General features: G+C 50.0%; 1 protein-coding gene across 1 annotated transcript in view; it reads right to left on the minus strand.

The window, feature by feature from the left end:
- Positions 1-17,663, minus strand: part of CUX2 (cut like homeobox 2) — a 256,982-nt gene extending 239,319 nt beyond the window's left edge. The window contains exon 1 of the mRNA XM_081017283.1: positions 17,382-17,663. Coding sequence (XP_080873409.1) covers positions 17,382-17,525 — 144 coding nt within the window. The 5' untranslated portion in view covers positions 17,526-17,663. The remainder of the gene's footprint in view (positions 1-17,381) is intronic.
- Positions 17,664-17,944: the final 281 nt, after the last annotated feature.

Consider the following 17,944-nt stretch of genomic DNA (forward strand, 5'->3'; position numbering starts at 1 on the left):
CCAAGCAGTTTTGATAAAGGAGGAATTTCCAACCCCACTGGAAGGCACAGAGATTGGATAAATATTGGTAACAATCTCAGCAGAAGCCTAAAAGACCTACCACGAAGAAGGACATCTTTTGTAAGAGGCTGGAGGGGCAAATAACTCATCTGGGGCCTGTTTTGGAAGGGGGTCACTCGTGCCTTAAGCCACTGTTTCAAAGAAGATCGTTTCTTCTACCCACCATTTGTGAAGCACAACCACAAAGCAAGCCTGTCTCAACAAGCAACTTGCTCTCTTTGTAAATGAATATCCCCCAACCTGGTGTGTCATCCCCACCCCCAATGTTTTAAGCCCCAAACCTCCATCGGCCCCGGCCAGCATGGTTTCGTACTCCAAAAACATCTGGAGGTGGCGTCAGGGCAAGGCATTTTGCTGCCTGATGACAAGATGGCGCCCCTCCCCAATGCCACACGCAGAAGTCGACGGGCATGGGAGCCAACTCCGAGGGGCTGAGGTAGCAAAAACCCGGGCACATTTGGGGCACCCCACCACAACCCCGCATCTCTGTGAATAAATAAATAACACCCCCCCCCAAAAAAAACACCTGGACACTTAATGTAAAATGCATAAATCCACCTGTATGGGCACGCTGGCCCCCCAAAAGAGGATATGTCTGGGGAAACCCGGACGATTGGCAATCTTAGGCTGAGGGGTCTTCGACCCCCCCATTAAATAATTGAGAGGGCCGCCCCCCTCCAAGTTGATAGGCACGGTCATTCAAATAGTGCGCATGTACCGTGTCATGTGATTATGCAGGGCGGGGCTTAACTGCAACCCCCCCCCCCCCCAATATTTTATTTAAGTTGGCACCCGTGCCGACTGGACTGGGTTGACTCTTAGGCCATATTCATAGCACTATGGTAGCACTGTACATGGTCATGGGTTGCCTAGCAGAATTCCGGGGGCTATGGTTTGTTAAGGGTGCTGATGGCTTACTATTATCATCATCATCATCATCATCATCATCATCATGTAATCTCACTGTATACAAGTTGTACAAGTGACAATAAAGTATTTCAATATTATTATTGTTGTTGTTGTTGTTTTGTTGTTGTTGCTGCTGCTGCTCCTATTGTTTTTTATTAAATTTGTATACCACTCTATACTCGCAGGTCTCAGGTTGGTTACAACATAAAATCACAATACAAAAACACAAAATCTGTACTATTGCACTGGGGCGGTTGTGATCTGCCGTTATCTCCCTCGCCAAGTAAAAAATGAAATGAACTCAGGCGAAAAAGAATCAGAGGGGTTTCTTCGGAGACCAAAAACTTCTCGCTTGAACTAGCGAGATTTTGTGGGCAACTTTTGCACACTCCTTAAAACCCATGTTCCAGTCATAAGCTTTATAAATATTAATAGCAACGCTTCCCCCCCTCTCTGGAGCCTCCAGTCCCTCTTTTTCCTGTCAATGTTATGATTAGAGATGAAAAGCAAGAGAGGTCACGTAGATTAATCAGTTAATATTTATTTTCCCGCCCAGATCTTCCACCCACCCAGGAGACCCTGGACAGCTAGCAATAGGCTAAATAAGAACCACAACAAAACACAAAAGCCAGAATTTTGCACAGATGTTCCCTAGGCTATGACTATGTTGATTCTCGTAACTGTTGATTTCTTTTGCAGGGGGTGGGACTGGTACTCAAGTGCAGATATTTATTTCATAAAAATTACATGCCGCTTGAGTCCAGAAATAGATAAAACGGTAAAATCATCACGAGGCAAAAATTACAGCAATAATTTAAAACATACGAAAAGTTAAAACAGCAATGGCGGAACGTTATGGTCTGAATGCTGCCGCCCTTGAGGCCAAGGGAGGAACTGCAGGGAGGCAAGGTGGCATCTTAACACCCATAGGGCAGAGCCTGTCACATGATTCCACCTCCTGTCTTCTGAGTTAGTTCATGTCTGTTCACAATGAACATAAAAACACATAAATTAAATGTGTTTATTTAATCCATTTGTATACTACCTTTCCTCCAGGGAACTCAAGGTGGCCCACATAGCTCTCCCTGGTTTATCCTCACAACAAAACAAAACTAATAATAATAATAATAATAAATTTTATTTATACCCCGCCCTCCCCAGCCAAGACCGGGCTCAGGGCGGCTAACAGCACATATAAAAACAATTGATTGAAATACAACTTAAAAACAAGATTAAAATACAACATTAAAATGTAGCCTCATTTCAGTAGAAACTCAAATCAAAAACTTTTTTGGGGATGAAAACGTCAAGTCTTCACCAAGGCCAATTATCCAGACTGGTCCTACATGGGCCAGAAAAAAAGCCAGGGAAGTCCCCAAGAAGGAGTTCCATCACAGAAGGAGAAAGGAAAAAGGAAAGAGAGGGAGGGGATCAAGTTGATTCCAAGCCAAAGGCCAGGCGGAACAACTCTGTCTTACAGGCCCTGCGGAAAGAACTCCTTCATGACCAAGTGGGGGGATTCGAACCCTGATCTCCCAGTTCCTAGTCCAGCACTCTAACCACTGTGCCATACTGGCTCTCTAAATGAATTCAACCACTTTCTGGCCACTTTAGGAAAGTGCGCATTGCTATCTTACATAATATACGTTCCTTTTTCCCTTTTATCATACTGTAAGGTTTTTATATTCTGCAATTATATTGCTTAAACTGAGCATGCCTTTCTATCAAGCCTTAAAAAAAAGCAGTATGCATTTTCATTACATGTATAAAAAAAGAACATCCCTGTCGTCCTTAAAGCCAGACTTCCTCATGCTCATACTGAAATTCTTACTTGCAACACCCCACAGGTCCCTGAAACCCATGCGCAGCGCAGTGAACATGGAAACATGTTTCCCTTAAACAACTAAGGATCTTATGCTAAAAAAAGCAAGGAATTTAAACCTTTTTAAAATAGCAATAATAATAATAAAATCACAATTTGCAAGCTGACGATCAAAAAGCTTTATGCTCGGCAGGGGAAAACAGAATTAGCTCAGGGATCTGAGAATGCCTGGATAATACCTGCATTTATTTTTTTAAGCCTCTGTGGCTAAGAGGAGGAAGAAGGAAGGACTAAGGGGCCACCCAGCTCATTTACCAAGCATATGGGGAAGAACAGTGAATGAGGTGCAGGCGCTAGGATAAGGTTCCTTGGTTGAGCATATGCCTCTCATAAGGGGCCTCCAGCTGGCCCTCACCATTTGGCCAACTCTTTGCCAAAGCAATTCAGCGCCACCCCGCCACCCCCAAGCTTCACACAGCAAGATTCAAAATTTATTTTAACACCTTATGTTCCTACTTTTCCTCAGTCAAACTCAGATTTTCAAGACCGGGTTTCGGAGCTGCTTGAATGACTTAGGATTCACTTCCAAACAAACAGCCCTTGAACTGGTTGCCTTTGGCGAGGAGAAACTCTCTCCAGGTGACCAGGCAGGAAAAAGAGAGTTAGCGGACTGTGTACCTGTGGTGCAGACCTGTCCAACTCTCAACCTGCTCCCCTTTATGGTACAGGGGTTGGGGCTACTTCACTTTTCTTCCGTAAGGTGCCACGGTGAGATTTTGAACCCAGGCATCCAGCAGTTGGGCTGGACCCCTGACCATTAGGTCCAGTCGTGGCCGACTCTGGGGTTGCGGAGCTCATCTTGCTTTATTGGCCGAGGGAGCCGGCGTACAGCTTCCGGGTCATGTGGCCAGCATGACTGAGCCGCTTCTGGCGAACCAGAGCAGCACACGGAAACACCGTTTACCTTCCCGCTGGAGCGTTACCTGTTTATCTACTTGCACTTTGACGTGCTTTCGAACTGCTAAGTTGGCAAGAGCAGGGAGCTCACCCCGTCGCGGGGATTCGAACCGCCGACCTTCTGATCGGCAAGTCCTAGGCTCTGTGGTTTAACCCACAGCGCCACCCACGTCCCTTACCCCTTACAAATTGAGCTGGTTCTCAAGGACCAAGCACTGTGCGCTAGGCCCTATAAAACACTGTCTCCTGAGCTTGCCTGTCAGTCTGAGCCATCCGTCCCGGGTGTGAGGACACTGCCTAAGCACTTCCTCTCTGTTTCTCTGCTTGCCATCTTAGATCTCGTCTTTGACCGTGAATGTCATTTGCCATTTTTGGAACTTTGGGCCCAACTCCAGGGCCCAGGATCCGAAGGAACGGCAGCCTCACGTTAAGACAGCCTCCGACGAGCAGTGAAGAAAATGCTCCGCTTTCCCCAGAGTGACTCCCTCGCCCCCTGCTCTGATGCATCATCGGACGAATTCTCCTGCATCTGTCCTCTCCAGATAGCAGCAGAAGAGCTGCCTCATTTGGATCAGGCAGTCGAAGGTCCGCGTCAAGACCTCCCTTCTCCAGCCCAGGTATCTCTGAACTCCAATTCCCATTGGTCATTAAGAAGAGCCTGCTGGAACAAGTCAGTAGCCCATCAAGGCCAGCATCACAGTGGCCACACAAATGTAGGACCTGAGCAAATTTAGCAGCTTTCCCTCCTTGGGACGCGGGTGGCGCTGTGGGTTAAACCACAGAGCCTAGGACTTGCTCATCAGAAGGTCGGCGGTTCCAATCCCTGCGATGGGATGAGCTCCCGTTGCTCGGTCCCTGCTCCTGCCAACCTAGTAGTTCGAAAGCACGTCAAAGTGCAAGTAGATAAATAGGTACCACTCCATCAGGAAGGTAAATAGCGTTTCCGTGCACTGCTCTGGTTCGCCAGAAGCGGCTTAGTCATGCTGGCCACATGACCCAGAAGCTGTACGCCGGCTCCCTCGGCCGGTAAAGCGAGATGAGCACCACAACCCCAGAGTCGGCCACAACTGGACCTAATGGTCAGGGGTCCCTTTACCTTTAACTCCTTCTGCAGCTTCCAGCACCTGGTATTCAGAAGCATTCCCTGCACAGCATAGCCATTGTGGCTAATGGGGAGCGGAATTAAAAGCTGAATCCTCTTGTCAGGAGCTCGTCCTACACTTGAGTAGGACCCTGGCAGAGACACATGCCCGACTGGCATGTTCTCTCCCTCCTGGTCGTTTGTTCAGGAGCTTCAAAAGCTTTATTCTGCCTGAACATCACAGCAACCGATGCCAACAGACACCGGCACACTTAGGGATCCGCAGAGTCTTCGCAGACCTCAGCAACTCAGCATTTTGGCTAATCTACTTTATTTACATATAAACACACACGGAGCACTGCAACATGGCTCCCTCTCTCTCTAGCGTCAGACAGCAAAGAGAAAAAGAACAAAGGACAATAGTCCCACTTCATGGAACACAGTAACACAAACATCCTGTCTCTGTCACTTCCCACTCTGTGGAATGAAAACATACACCATCATGTGATAGACAACAATCCCATGACTGCAATCATGGAGCAGGAATTCTAACACCTCTATGAAACTGTGGCAGTGAGGTTTATGACGCAGGACCACACAGCTCAGTGGCAAGGCACAGGCTCTGAACACAGGGGGTCCCAGGCTCAGTTGCCAGCAACTCAGGTAACAGGAGATTGGAAAGACCCTCTAGATGAGACTTGGGAGAGTTCTCGTGCATCAGCCTAGACAACTCTAGGGGGTCCAGCCATCTGACTCAACCTCAAGCAGCTTCCTGTGTACACCCCTCCATGGCTGCACCCCCGTTTTGTCTGCTGGGCTGCAGAAATAATCCACTAACCTCCATCTCCAGGCCAGCCAGCCCCCATCTCTTAATGGGCTGTGGTGTGCACACAATTAATTAATGGGCTTATTAATTAGGAAAGAAGTCCCTCTTTGGGCTGCAATTGGGGTCATCCGTTTCTAAAGTAAGAACAGCCTGTACTAAAGATAAAATTGGGGGAGGAAACCCTCGTAGTCTTCTGCAGGGATCTGATCTGGTGGAGTCTCAATTATGCAAACCACAGGAAACAGGAGAAATAAAGGGGGAGGTGGAATTGGGTGAAACCTTCACTGTCCCAATTTCTTTCCCAACAGCGAAAGAGAGATAGGAAGCCAGCCCAGCCACTAACCCTTGGTCAAATTACGGTGGTAGAGCAGAACCCCCCTGCCATTCTGCACCCAGGGCAGGGAACCCGCCTTCCTCCAGATGTTCCTGGACTCCAACTCCCATCATCTATTGGGCTGATGGGAGTTAAGAGTACAGCAACATCTGGAGGGTCAACTATTCCCCACCCCTACTCTGCATAAACCAACTCTGCTGGAAGACAGGGGGACACTCAAAAGAGATCCAGCATGATGTAACAGATTAGAATTTGGGACATGGATTCAGAAATCTGGGTTCAAATAAGCACATTTGCTGCAAGGTCTACATTTATTTTCCACATTTATATTGCTCTGTAACAAGAGTTCTCCAGGAGGCTCCCAAAACAAGAAAAATGGTAATACAATATAAACTGTAACAAATTCATTAAATGGAAAGAATTAGAAGCCCAGTTTAAAACAGAGAGGTTCAGGCTATAGAATGTAAGTCATTTAAAAGGCGTGAGCGAATCAAAAGGTTTCTAGGTAAAGTAAAGGGGACCCCTGACCATTAGGTCCAGTCGTGGCCGACTCTGGGGTTGTGGCGCTCATCTCGCTTTATCAGCCGAGGGAGCCGGCGTACAGCTTCTGGGTCATGTGGCCAGCATGACTAAGTCGCTTCTGGCGAACCAGAGCAGCGCACGGAAACACTGTTTACCTTCCCACCGGAGTGGTACCTATTTATCTACTTGCACTTTGACGTGCTTTCAAACTGCTAGGTGGGCAGGAGCTGGGACCGAGCAACGGGAGCTCACCCCGTCGTGGGGATTCGAACTGCCGACCTTCCGATCGGCAAGAAAAAGGTTTCTACCTGGTACCAAAAAGACCACCAAGATGGTACCAGATGAAAGTCTGTGGGAAGCTTATTCCACAAAGCCTCCAGGAGTTTCACTCCTGAAAAAGGGGACCCAACCAGTCCTTCTGACTGTGACTCTTCTATCTCAACCTTCCCAACCTAGCGCTTTCCAGGAGTTGTAGACTACAGTTCCCATCAGCCCTGGCTGGAGCTGATGGGAATTGTAGTCCCAAACATCTGGAGGGCACCAGGCTGGCAAAGGTTGCGCTCTCTCTCTATCTCTCTCGTTTCCCATTTTAAGGACAAACCCCCCAACTTTCCCAAAGTTAATGGAAGCGATAGCTTATTTACCACTGTCATCTAGGATAAAGAATTTTGACACATTGTTAAATGATAGCACGTTTAGATAAGTCGAGCTGTCACGCCATTTAATGGATGTCTCAACTAGCTGATATGTATGTAAAATTTATGCACTCTGGTATATCACGCAGAGATAATGTTTTAATCAACATCCCACTTTTTCAAGGTCTAAGATTCCAAACAATGAAAACATTCCGTCAGGCGCTTCCAGACTCCTCCAAGACACAGAGGAAAAAACACAGCCAAGCCCTTCAACGTTTGACAAACACACACACACACACACACACACACTCACACCCCTCCCAAAATGGGCAAGGGAGACAGAGATGCACATGACTTGAAGTACGGTAAAATAGACCCTCTGTACAGAGAGAGGCACTAGACCAGAGGTCAGCAAACTTTTTCAGCAGGGGTCCAGTCCACTGTCCCTCAGACCATATGGTGGCCCAGACTATATTTTGAAAAAAATAATGAACGAATTCCTATGCCCCACAAATAACCCAGAGGTGCATTTTAAATAAAAAGGACACATTCTACTCATGTAAAAACACGCTGATTCCCGGACTGTCTGTGGGCCAGATTTAGAAGGCAATTGGGCCAGATCTGGGCCCCGGGCCTTAGTTTGCCTGCCCATGCACTAGACCTCTAGACCAGGGGTAGGCAACCTAAGGCCCGTGGGCCAGATGCGGCCCAATCGCCTTCTCAATCCGGCCCACAGATGGTCCCGGAATCAGCGTGTTTTTACATGAGTAGAATGTGTCTTTTTCTTTAAAATGAATCTCTGGGTTATTTGTGGGGCATAGAAATCCATTCATTATTTTTTTCAAAATATAGTCAGGCCCACCACATGGTCTGAGGGACGGTAGACCGGCCCACGGCTGAAAAAGGTTGCTGATCCCTGCTCTAGAGCAGGGGCAGGCAATATGTCACCCTCCATGTGTTGCTGGTCCACAGCTCGCACAATCTCTGCCCATTGGCTTCTTGCCTACATAACCAGTTTGGGGGCTTCCCAGAAACATCTGGCTGGGTGGACGGAACTAGGCGGGCCTCGGGGTGAGACAGAAGTCCCAGTAGTGAACAATCCATCCCTCTTTACCAGGATTCGAAATTCCCCAGGAGCCAGGCCCGTTTTGCACCTGACTATCGGCCACTTGCGACCATGTGAAGATGTCCAGTGCCAGGACTGAGGGGCCTGTCTGGGGATCCTCAGGTCTGGACTGTTTTCACACACAAGCAATCCATCCTGTAGAATTCTATCTGTTATATTTAATCTGCACAATCAGACTGAATTTCAGGAACCAAAAGGTTGTACTGGAAAACATGACTTTTGAGTCGTCTGGCCCCCAAATGGCAATTAGGCATTCTGTTTTGACGACTGTACAGTGGTACCTCGGGTTAAGAACTTAATTCGTTCCGGAGGTCCGTTCTTAACCTGAAACTGTTCTTAACCTGAAGCACCACTTTAGCTAATGGGGCCTCCCACTGCCGCCGCACGATTTCTGTTCTCATCCTGAAGCAAAGTTCTTAACCCGAGGTACTATTTCTGGGTTAGCAGAGTCTGTAACCTGAAGCATATGTAACCTGAAGCGTATGTAACCCGAGGTACCACTGTATGCAGAACTGGCAAAACTAACAGAAAAACTACATGAAAAGGACAACAAAGACTTTAAAAGAGAATGGGAACCATTTACAACATATACGAAGAGGCAACATAAAGAAATGGACTCATTGGCAGGGTTTGAGTAAACAATCACAACTGTATACAACAAAAAATAAGACTATATGTATTGGGGAAATTTTGGGAAAACAATATGGAAATAAAGCAAAACAGGAGTATGAGGGAAGTCCAGGGGAGGAGGGTGGAAATATGAAACATTGTTAAAGATACGTTGTTAGAAGAAGTATACATGGAGAAATCAATAAAAAATATTTTAAAAAAGAAGAGTTGGGAGCCAAATGGCTTCTGGGACCTGGGTCATGGGCGCCAAAACAGAATATCCAGTTGCCATGGGGGGGGGGGGCGGCAACACTTTTTATTTATTATTTTGATAAGCATGAACTAATAAGCAATTCACCTAAGTGACACATTGTTAATATCACATTTTTAGCAGAAATTGTTAATGCATGTTTAACTTGCTGTTTAGGGACGCGGGTGGTGCTGTGGGTTAAACCACAGAGCCTAGGACTTGCTGATCAGAAGGTCGGCAGTTCAAATCCCCGCGACAGGGTGAGCTCCCGTTGCTCGGTCCCTGCTCCTGCCAACCTAGCAGTTTGAAAGCACGTCAAGTGCAAGTAGATAAATAGGTACCGCTCCAGTGGGAAGGTAAACGGCATTTCCGTGCGCTGCTCTGGTTCGCCAGAAGCGGCTTAGTCCTGCTGGCCACATGACCCAGAAGCTGCACGCTGGCTCCCTCGGCCAATAAAACGACATGAGCGCCGCAACCCCAGAGTCGGCCACGACTGGACCTAATGGTCAAGGGTCCCTTTACCTTTACCTTACCCCCAGATACCCCAGATACGTGGGACGCGGCTAGCACTGTGATCTAAACCACAGAGCCTAGGGCTTCCCGATCAGAAGGTTGGTGGTTCGAATCCCTGCGACGGGGCGGGCTCCTGTTGTTCAGTCCCAGCTCCTGCCCACCTAGCAGTTCAAAAGCATGTCAAAGTGCAAGTAGATAAATAGGTCCCTTTACCTTTACCTAACTTGCTGTTTACAATAAAAATATTGGTACCTTACAAAACACTCTGTGTTTTATTGTTAAACTCCTTAACGTATCGTCTGTCCTTAACATATACTTTTAGGCTTCAAAACACATTTCAGTAATCCTTGAGTGTCAGCCAGGCGCAAAAATAAAGCACCCAGACTTTTTGAGGTGCTGGCAAATGGCTAATCTTTTAGGTGCAAAATGCGCCTGGCGCCCTGCTAATTTCGAACCCCATCCTTATTTCAATCCCACAACAATCCTGCGAGGTAGGTTAGGCTGAGAGAGGCAGTGACTGGCCCAAAGTCACACCCAGTGAGCTACACGGCCAAGTGGGGATATGAACCCTGATCTCCCAGGTCCTAGTAGTCTGATGCGCTAACCACTATACCACCCTGCCCCAGAATGCAAACCGCTGCTTATCCTTAAAGGTAAAGGTAAAGGGACCCCTGACCATTAGGTCCAGTCGTGGCCGACTCTGGGGTTGCAGCGCTCGTCTCGCTTCATTGGCCGAGGGAGCCGGCGTACAGCTTCCAGGTCATGTGGCCAGCATGACTAAGCCACTTCTGGCAAACCAGAGCAGCGCACGGAAACGCTATTTACCTTCCCGCTGGAGCAGTACCTATTTATCTACTTGCACTTTGACGTGCCTTCGAACTGCTAGGTTGGCAGGAGCAGGGAGCAAGCAACGGGAGCTCACCCCATCACGGGGATTCGAACCTCCAACCTTCTGATCGGCAATTCCTAGGCCCTGTGGTTTAACCCACAGCGCCACCTGCGTCCTTACCCACCCCGCTTATCCTTACCCACCCTCAATCCATCAGCAAAAGCAGAATAAACTACACAAAACAATAAAACCTTGCTGAACTATCACTGCAGATCATAAAACAGTGTACACCCAAGAAGAAGCAAGGAGGGGGAAGAGAGACGAGGAATTACAAAAGGCATAAATCTGGTTATGTGCCTATTAGGGAACAGTGCAAGAAACCCTACATCAGGAATATTACACTATTAAGACCATTTCCGGAGCCTAATGAAATATGCCCAGTGTCATCTCAGAGAGAATTATTTATCTGTACTCATTTCCGCGAGCTCTCGCTGTACCGACGACCAACGCCACGATCAAAGCGTTTTGGGGGCTATCGTGCTATCGGCATGTATTACACACAGCTCCCATTTCCCAATGTTGTCCAAACACCGTTGTCCCCGGATCCCGTTTACAAATAAAGTGCCTTTTCTAGGCAGTAACCTGCGCCTTCTGGTTCAGGTTGCCCTGGAAACAAGGTCAAGCAGGTCCGCGTCTTCATTGCGATTCTGCAGGACCACAACAAAGGGGAATGAACGAGGTGTGGGGGCAAGCAAGTATCTAGTCCTTATTGACTTCGCTGGCAAATGCCTGCAGGAATCTGAGCGGCTGACAACACGCACCTGAGCATTTCCTGTACAGAAGGAAGGCTCACCCACTGGGCAACAGCGTCTGGGGTTGCATACGGTGATCACTCTTCCTGCCATCTCGCCCACTTGGTTTGCTACTATGGGATTTATTCCCAGGTATGCGGGTGGCGCTGTGGGTTAAACCACAGAGCCTAGGGCTCGACGATCAGAAGGTCGGCGGTTCGAATCCCCGCGATGGGGTGAGCTCCCATAGCTCAATCCCAGCTCCTGCCAACCTAGCAGTTCGAAAGCGCGTCAAAGTGCAAGTAGATAAATAAGTACCGCTCCAGCGGGAAGGTAAACGGCATTTCCGTGCGCTGCTCTGGTTCGCCAGAAGCGGCTTTGTCATGCTGGCCACATGACCTCGAAGCTGTACGCCGGCTCCCTCGGCCAATAAAGCGAGATGAGCACCGCAACCCCAGAGTCGGCCACGACTGGACCTAATTAGGTCAGGGGTCCCTTTACCTAAGGATGCAGAGGACTGCTTTGGCTGAATTAGTTATCTAGTAAATGGAGGTCTCAAAACCCTTGAAAACAGCTCTCATCTGCCCCTCCCATGTCTGTCTGTCTGTCTGTCTCTCTCTTTCTATATATATGTGTGTGTGTGTGTGTGTGTGTGTGTGTGTGTGTGTGTGTAACGGTAAAGGGACCCCTGACCGTTAAGTCCAGTCGTGGCCGACTCTGGGGTTGTGGCGCTCATCTTGCTTTACTGGCCAAGGGAGCCGGTGTACAGCTTCCGGGTCATGTGGCCAGCATGACTAAGCTGCTTCTGGTGAACCAGAGCAGCGCACAGAAATGCCGTTTACCTTTCCGCTGGAGCGGTTCCTATTTATCTACTTGCACTTGGACGTGCTTTCAAACTGCTAGGTTGGCAAGAGCAGGGACCAAACAACGGGAGCTCACCCTGTCGTGGGGATTTGAACCGCTGACCTTCTGATCGGCAAGTCCTAGGCTCTGTGGCTTAACCCACACCACCACCCGCACGTGTGTGTGTGTGTATATATATATATATATATATATATATATATAATGCAAAGTAGGAAACATTGCAGCATAATTTAAGATACATACTCCATAGGCAGAATTCAGATTGCTGGCGGGGCGGGGTGTCCAAGTTTTATTTTCTTCAGTGTGGAACACACACAAGTGGTCTTTGAAGGGTGCCATAATGTGCCCTCCATTGCAGCTCATCCAATCCACTGGTCAGTCTATCCACGCTTGAGCTCTGGACTGGCACGCCCAAGGGGGACTGTAATGGAGCCTGATGGAAGGAATCACTGGCAGGGCAGGGGCTGATGGGAAATGTACTCCAGAACACCTGGAGGGCACCCAGTTCTTCTCTGGCCAAATATGAGCAATGATGTCAAGGCTGGGGGTGTGTTCTTAAAGGGGAATGACCCCATATCTCCTGGGCCTAGCAGCAATTCTCTTTCATACATTGTGCCAAGCATGGTTACAAAAAAGAACACCCCCCCCCCTACATCACTCCACTTTGTAGTTGCCCCAGTTTCTACAAGGATGGATGATCCTATTTTAGAGTTGAAGTTGGGAGGATGAATGAAGTAGTAACAACAGAGGTTTGGCTATCTCACCAGCATATCTCACCGGTCAGGAGATATCCAAATCCAGACCCAAATCCAGACAAATGTGGGGAATGGAAAGGTATGGCAGCCCCAAATGCTGCCCAGCTCCAACTAGGAAGCATAGAACCATAGAATTGTAGGGTCAGCTAGTCCAACCCCGTGCAGGTATCCCAACATTGCAATGGTGCTGTGTGTCAGGTGCTAATTCCCTACACCATCACCTGCTGGGGGAAGGTTGGGCAAGCAGGAGGATCAAGAGGATGGAGCAACTGCCCTGTGCAGTGTTAGAAACGAGGTATAAAAGCTAGAAGCACAACAGCACCTTAAACCCAGGCTTCAGTCGCCACAACGGAATGCCTAGGCACCCCACAGATCCGCTGATTTGCACCGCGGTGTGACACCAAGAGACATGCCTCTTTTGGTGCCATGCAAGCCAGGTGATCCGTGGGGTCAGCTGATTTGCCGGGCAGCGCAGCACCAAGAGAGGCGTTTCTTCTGGTGCCTTGCTGCCCCGCAAGCCAGCTGACTGGTACGGCACAGCAGCAGCGCCAGCCAGCCAGATGGAGATGTTAGTCACCAAACCTGGCGGCCAGACTTCTCCAATTCCTCGCAAAAGGCCGCTTGCGTGTCACGAAATGCGGCTGGCGCCCAGTTAGTTTCGAATGCCGCTCCTGCGAGGAAAGGATTGGGTTTTTTCCCCCGCTTAGAGAAAAGGTGAATAAGAAGAGACATGACCAGAGAAGTTTGTCTCCATCTCTCATTATGTGAGAACTCGTGGAAATCCAAGGAAGCGGAATGATGGAAGATTCAGACCAGTGAAAAAGAAGTTAATTGATAGGGGATGCTCCCGCAAGACCACCAACCCTAACCAATGGCTGTTCCACCTGGAACACCAGTTGCTGGGAAATACAGGTTGGGCAGAGGAGAGTTGTGTTCAGGTCCTGCTTTCAGGCTTCCCAGAATGATCTGTCCAGCCACTGTGGGAAACAAGGACACTGGACTAGGTGTTCCCCCTCTGGACAGCTCCTGGGCTCTCCTGGCGTTCTTAGTTACAACTCAGCCAAGCACACAGGAGTGTTTGAAAAAGGCAAAAGCCAGTTGACATATCCCTTTAGGATTGGCATCTTCATTGCCAATGCAGCGGCAACGCCACTTCACAAACCTTCACAAACACCAGAAAGCTACCCAGCCTCTGGCCAGTTCTCCCAACCAGCTGGCAGTACCCCTAACCCCAGCTCAAAAGACACACACAACTGCCTCTGTAGCACCAGGGCCCCCCCCCCACAAAATGCACCAGATAGTTATCACAAACCCTGAGAGAGAAAAGGGTATAATCCCCTTTCATCGACCAGCAACGAACCATCATCCAAATCCAACAGATTCTACCACCTGTGATCCATTTAGGCCTGGGAATTGCAGCTGCATCGCGTAATCTCCTTAAAAGCTAAACTGCATTAAATTCTCAAACCGCCGATATGTTACTGAAGCATCGGGAAAGTGTACCTAAATTTGCTTCCCCCGCCCCTGTAGAGCATACTGCGTTTTAAAGCTCGTTTTAATGCCCATCCAAAAATCAAGTACTCATTTGTAGCCATGGCAAAGCGGTGGATTTCAGCTTAGACACCTCGATCCAGTTACGCAGTTTGTGCACAGAGACAGCGAGAACTTTTGTTGGTGATTCAAACCTGAACGAGAACAAACGGGGTGGGGTGGGGGTCCACATTTTGAAGGGCTTCCCCTCTCAGATCTACCCACCACCTCCTGCCCACATGAGTAGAGCCTGAGGGCTACATGTTTTCCAGGATGGCTTGTGGGATCCCATTTACCAACTCACCAATGCAATGGGGCAAGGTACCAAGAAACCAGGTAGGATATAGTCATAAGATAGCCAGCCACCCCACACAATCATCGCACAAGTTGCATCTGTTTCCACCTGCAGGTTTCAGACGAATGGCAGTCTGAGGTTAAGTAGAGGACTAGAGCCTTCGAAGCAGCCAGCAATCTAATCTTGTGGTGCCACAATTACACATCACGAACCAGTCAGGACCTGCAGCTTCTGAGGCCATGATTTAACACAGCCTTGTATTTAACGACTTGCCTGGTGGTCACAGGATTTCAGCGCAGAAGCACCCTCCTTTCTTTCTCTGCCGGCTCCCAACAGGCTAGCAAAACATTGTGCACGGTAGGAACTTTTGTGGTCTTTTTGACAAGACTGAATAGCAACCTGTGTGTCTGGAGCATGCAAACATGCTACAACACCTTGGGGTTGTTGTTTTTAAAAGCAAACATTCAAGTCTTCACCCACAGAGGAGGTTGGCCGCTGCATCTCTGCATGATCCACTGCGACGCTGGCCCCAGCTCATTCCAATCCACCTCTGCTGGGGGTAGGTAAGCCTAGGATGCTGCCATCATTCCTAATGCAACAGGTTTGCCTGCCCTCAGAGAAGCGTGACTTGTGTGCCCCTGCACGAGTCGCTGCTCTGCAGGCACACTTTGGACAGTAGCTCATGCAAAAACAAGAAGGCTGGTTCTTCTGAGAGAAAGACGATTTTGCTTACTGAATCTAAGGAGGAGGAAGTCTTTTTCCAGGCATTTGAGCAAAGGGCACTTCAGGTTTCTTTTTTGCGAATGAAAGCATGGCAAGCAAAGATGCCATTACTCTGTCAATGGCATAGCCCCTTGGCCAACGGAGGGAAGCTCCTCCAGGTTATAATTGTTGCAAGGGACACAATAGTTATACAGACGTTTGCCCCACAATAAAAAACGGCTCTCACGGGTGTGGATTTTGCTAGTCCAGGCACAAACGTGTCCTACACTCCAGCTCCTCATGCGTTAAGTCCGTGCTGCGTGCAATTCCTGCGGGAAACACCGGTGATTCCTATGCAACCATAACATGCAGAGCTGCCCTGATTTGGGCAGTGAGGACGTCTGCCATGCCCAAAGAAAGACCTGCCCAGCTCAATTTTGCAGCTGAAGTTTCCAAACACCTCCCACCCCACGCACACACAGAAGGGGCCCAGGGACAGCAAGGAACAGACCCAATTCCGCCCCTTACTTCTACCTTCTCCTTTTGCCATGCTCCTGTCATTCTCCATGCTACAGAGCATCAATCATAACTAAAGAGCAAGTGCCCTCCATGCGCCGCAGAGGTCTGGTTTGCAAAATGCTGTTGGGGAAGGGAAGGCACTTCCGAAGGAACACAAGAATTTTTAAAACATGGAGATTTGTGGTGCGGGGGGGGGAGGGGGGGCAGGAGACAATAGTGTGCTGTACTCTCAAGTCAGCCCTACTGATATAAGGACTGCAGCCTTCCCCTCCGTCTCCCTAATATCCCAGCAGTTTAAAAGAGAGAGAAAAGAAAACAAGCATAATTTCTCTGCCGCTGATGTACATTCCTGTCCAGTAAATACAACCAGCAAGCCTTTAAACAACTCTCTTACCTGCTTTTGGGGAGGAGGGATGGGGAGAGGTGGGATGCAGGGGGGGGCAGATGTGTGCAGAGGGGAGAACACCTCCAAGCAGTTCCGCCTTATTTTGCAGAGGAGGACATGCAAACGGGATGGCTAGGGGTTTTTTTTTGGGGGGGGGAGATACATCCAAGCAGATCTACCTGACATTCCCGAAATACATTTAGAGTCCAGTTTTTCAAAAATAAACCTGAAACCATCTCATCTAAAGACAAACAGCGAAATTTGCACTGAAATGGGAGGGGGGTGAGAGTGAGGGAGGGCTGGAGGAGGTCAAGGGGGCGTGCAAAACACCTATTTTCAAAAACCACAAAACCTGCGCCTAGGCCTGGCGTGCCGACTTGAAGATGTGAAACGGGTACCAATCCCAATGCTTGGCAATGTTGGGGCCGAAGATGCCATCAGGGGCCATCCCCAGGCGGAGCAGCGCCTCTCTATTTCTCACGCCCTCCCCATCCCTGAAATATTACAACCCCCCCCCCCAAGGCATGCCAGGAGATTCAGCCCCTGGGGGGTGGGGAAGAAGAGGTCGCCCAGGACTTGGAACAGCAGGATGAGGTCCTTCCCCCCCACTTTGCAAGCCACATGAAACAACTCCTCTAGAAAAACTATTAACCATTACTATTATTAATAATACAATGAGTTGACCTCCCCCCACCCCAACAAAAACCATTCTAAGTCGCAGCTCCGAAAGTTCCAGCCATTCACTTGGCACTTTGGGGGAGCCCGTTTTGTGGGGGGAGAATCGTTGTGAGGGAGAGCGCTGGTGGGGGGGGCAGGGAGCAAAGAGGCAGGAGAGCCCGGAGGCGGAGCCGGTTGTGGGGCGCATGTTCCCCCCCCCCCCGGCACTCCCTCCCTCCAGCTCCCGGGACGCCCCGAGAGGCGCCGTTAGTTAGGGAAAGCACAAAGCGCGCACACACACCCAGCCACCCCCTTCCCCCCCCACCTAAAAATAGAGCTGGGGGGGCGCGGGAAGAAGCGGGGGACCGGGAGGGGGTGGGGAGGAGGCGAGAGAAGTCCGCGCGCGTCACCTTTGCAGCCCGGAGAAGTTGCGCGCCGGCGGCGGGGGAGGCGGCCGGAGAGGCGGAGGATGCGCACCAAGGGGCGGAGGAGGAGGAGGAGGAGGACGAAGCGGCGGCGGGGAGAGTCCGCTCCGGTTCCGGCGGCGCGTCCATCCAGCCCGGCGAGCCGGCTGCGCTGCGGGGCGCACGGGCAGCGGCGTCGGCTGCCTGGCTCGCTCTCTGGCGCTGCTGCGTCTGCGGGATCAAGGAGCGAACCGAACAAAGAGCAGCGGCGCCGGCGCCGGGGAATCAATTTCTAATACCTATCGATGGGGAGGGGAGGAGGGGAGGGAGGGAGGGAGGCAGAGGCAGCCAACCGCCCCGTCCTCCCCCTCCCGCTCCTCCGCCTCCTCCGCCTCCTCCTCCCGCTGCGCCCCGAAAGGCCCCGCGCCCAGCGCCGCCGCCGCGCGCGCTCCGGACACCAACCTGGCGCCGCCGCCGGAGGAGAGCCCCGGGCTCCCGATATCGAGCCATCGATCCCGCATCGGCGGCCATCTTGGGGGAGGGAAGGCAGCCGGCTGGCCGGCCGGCGG

This window comes from Podarcis pityusensis, assembly GCF_964106645.2.
Source record: "Podarcis pityusensis genome assembly, chromosome: 8".
NCBI lineage: Eukaryota > Metazoa > Chordata > Lepidosauria > Squamata > Lacertidae > Podarcis > Podarcis pityusensis.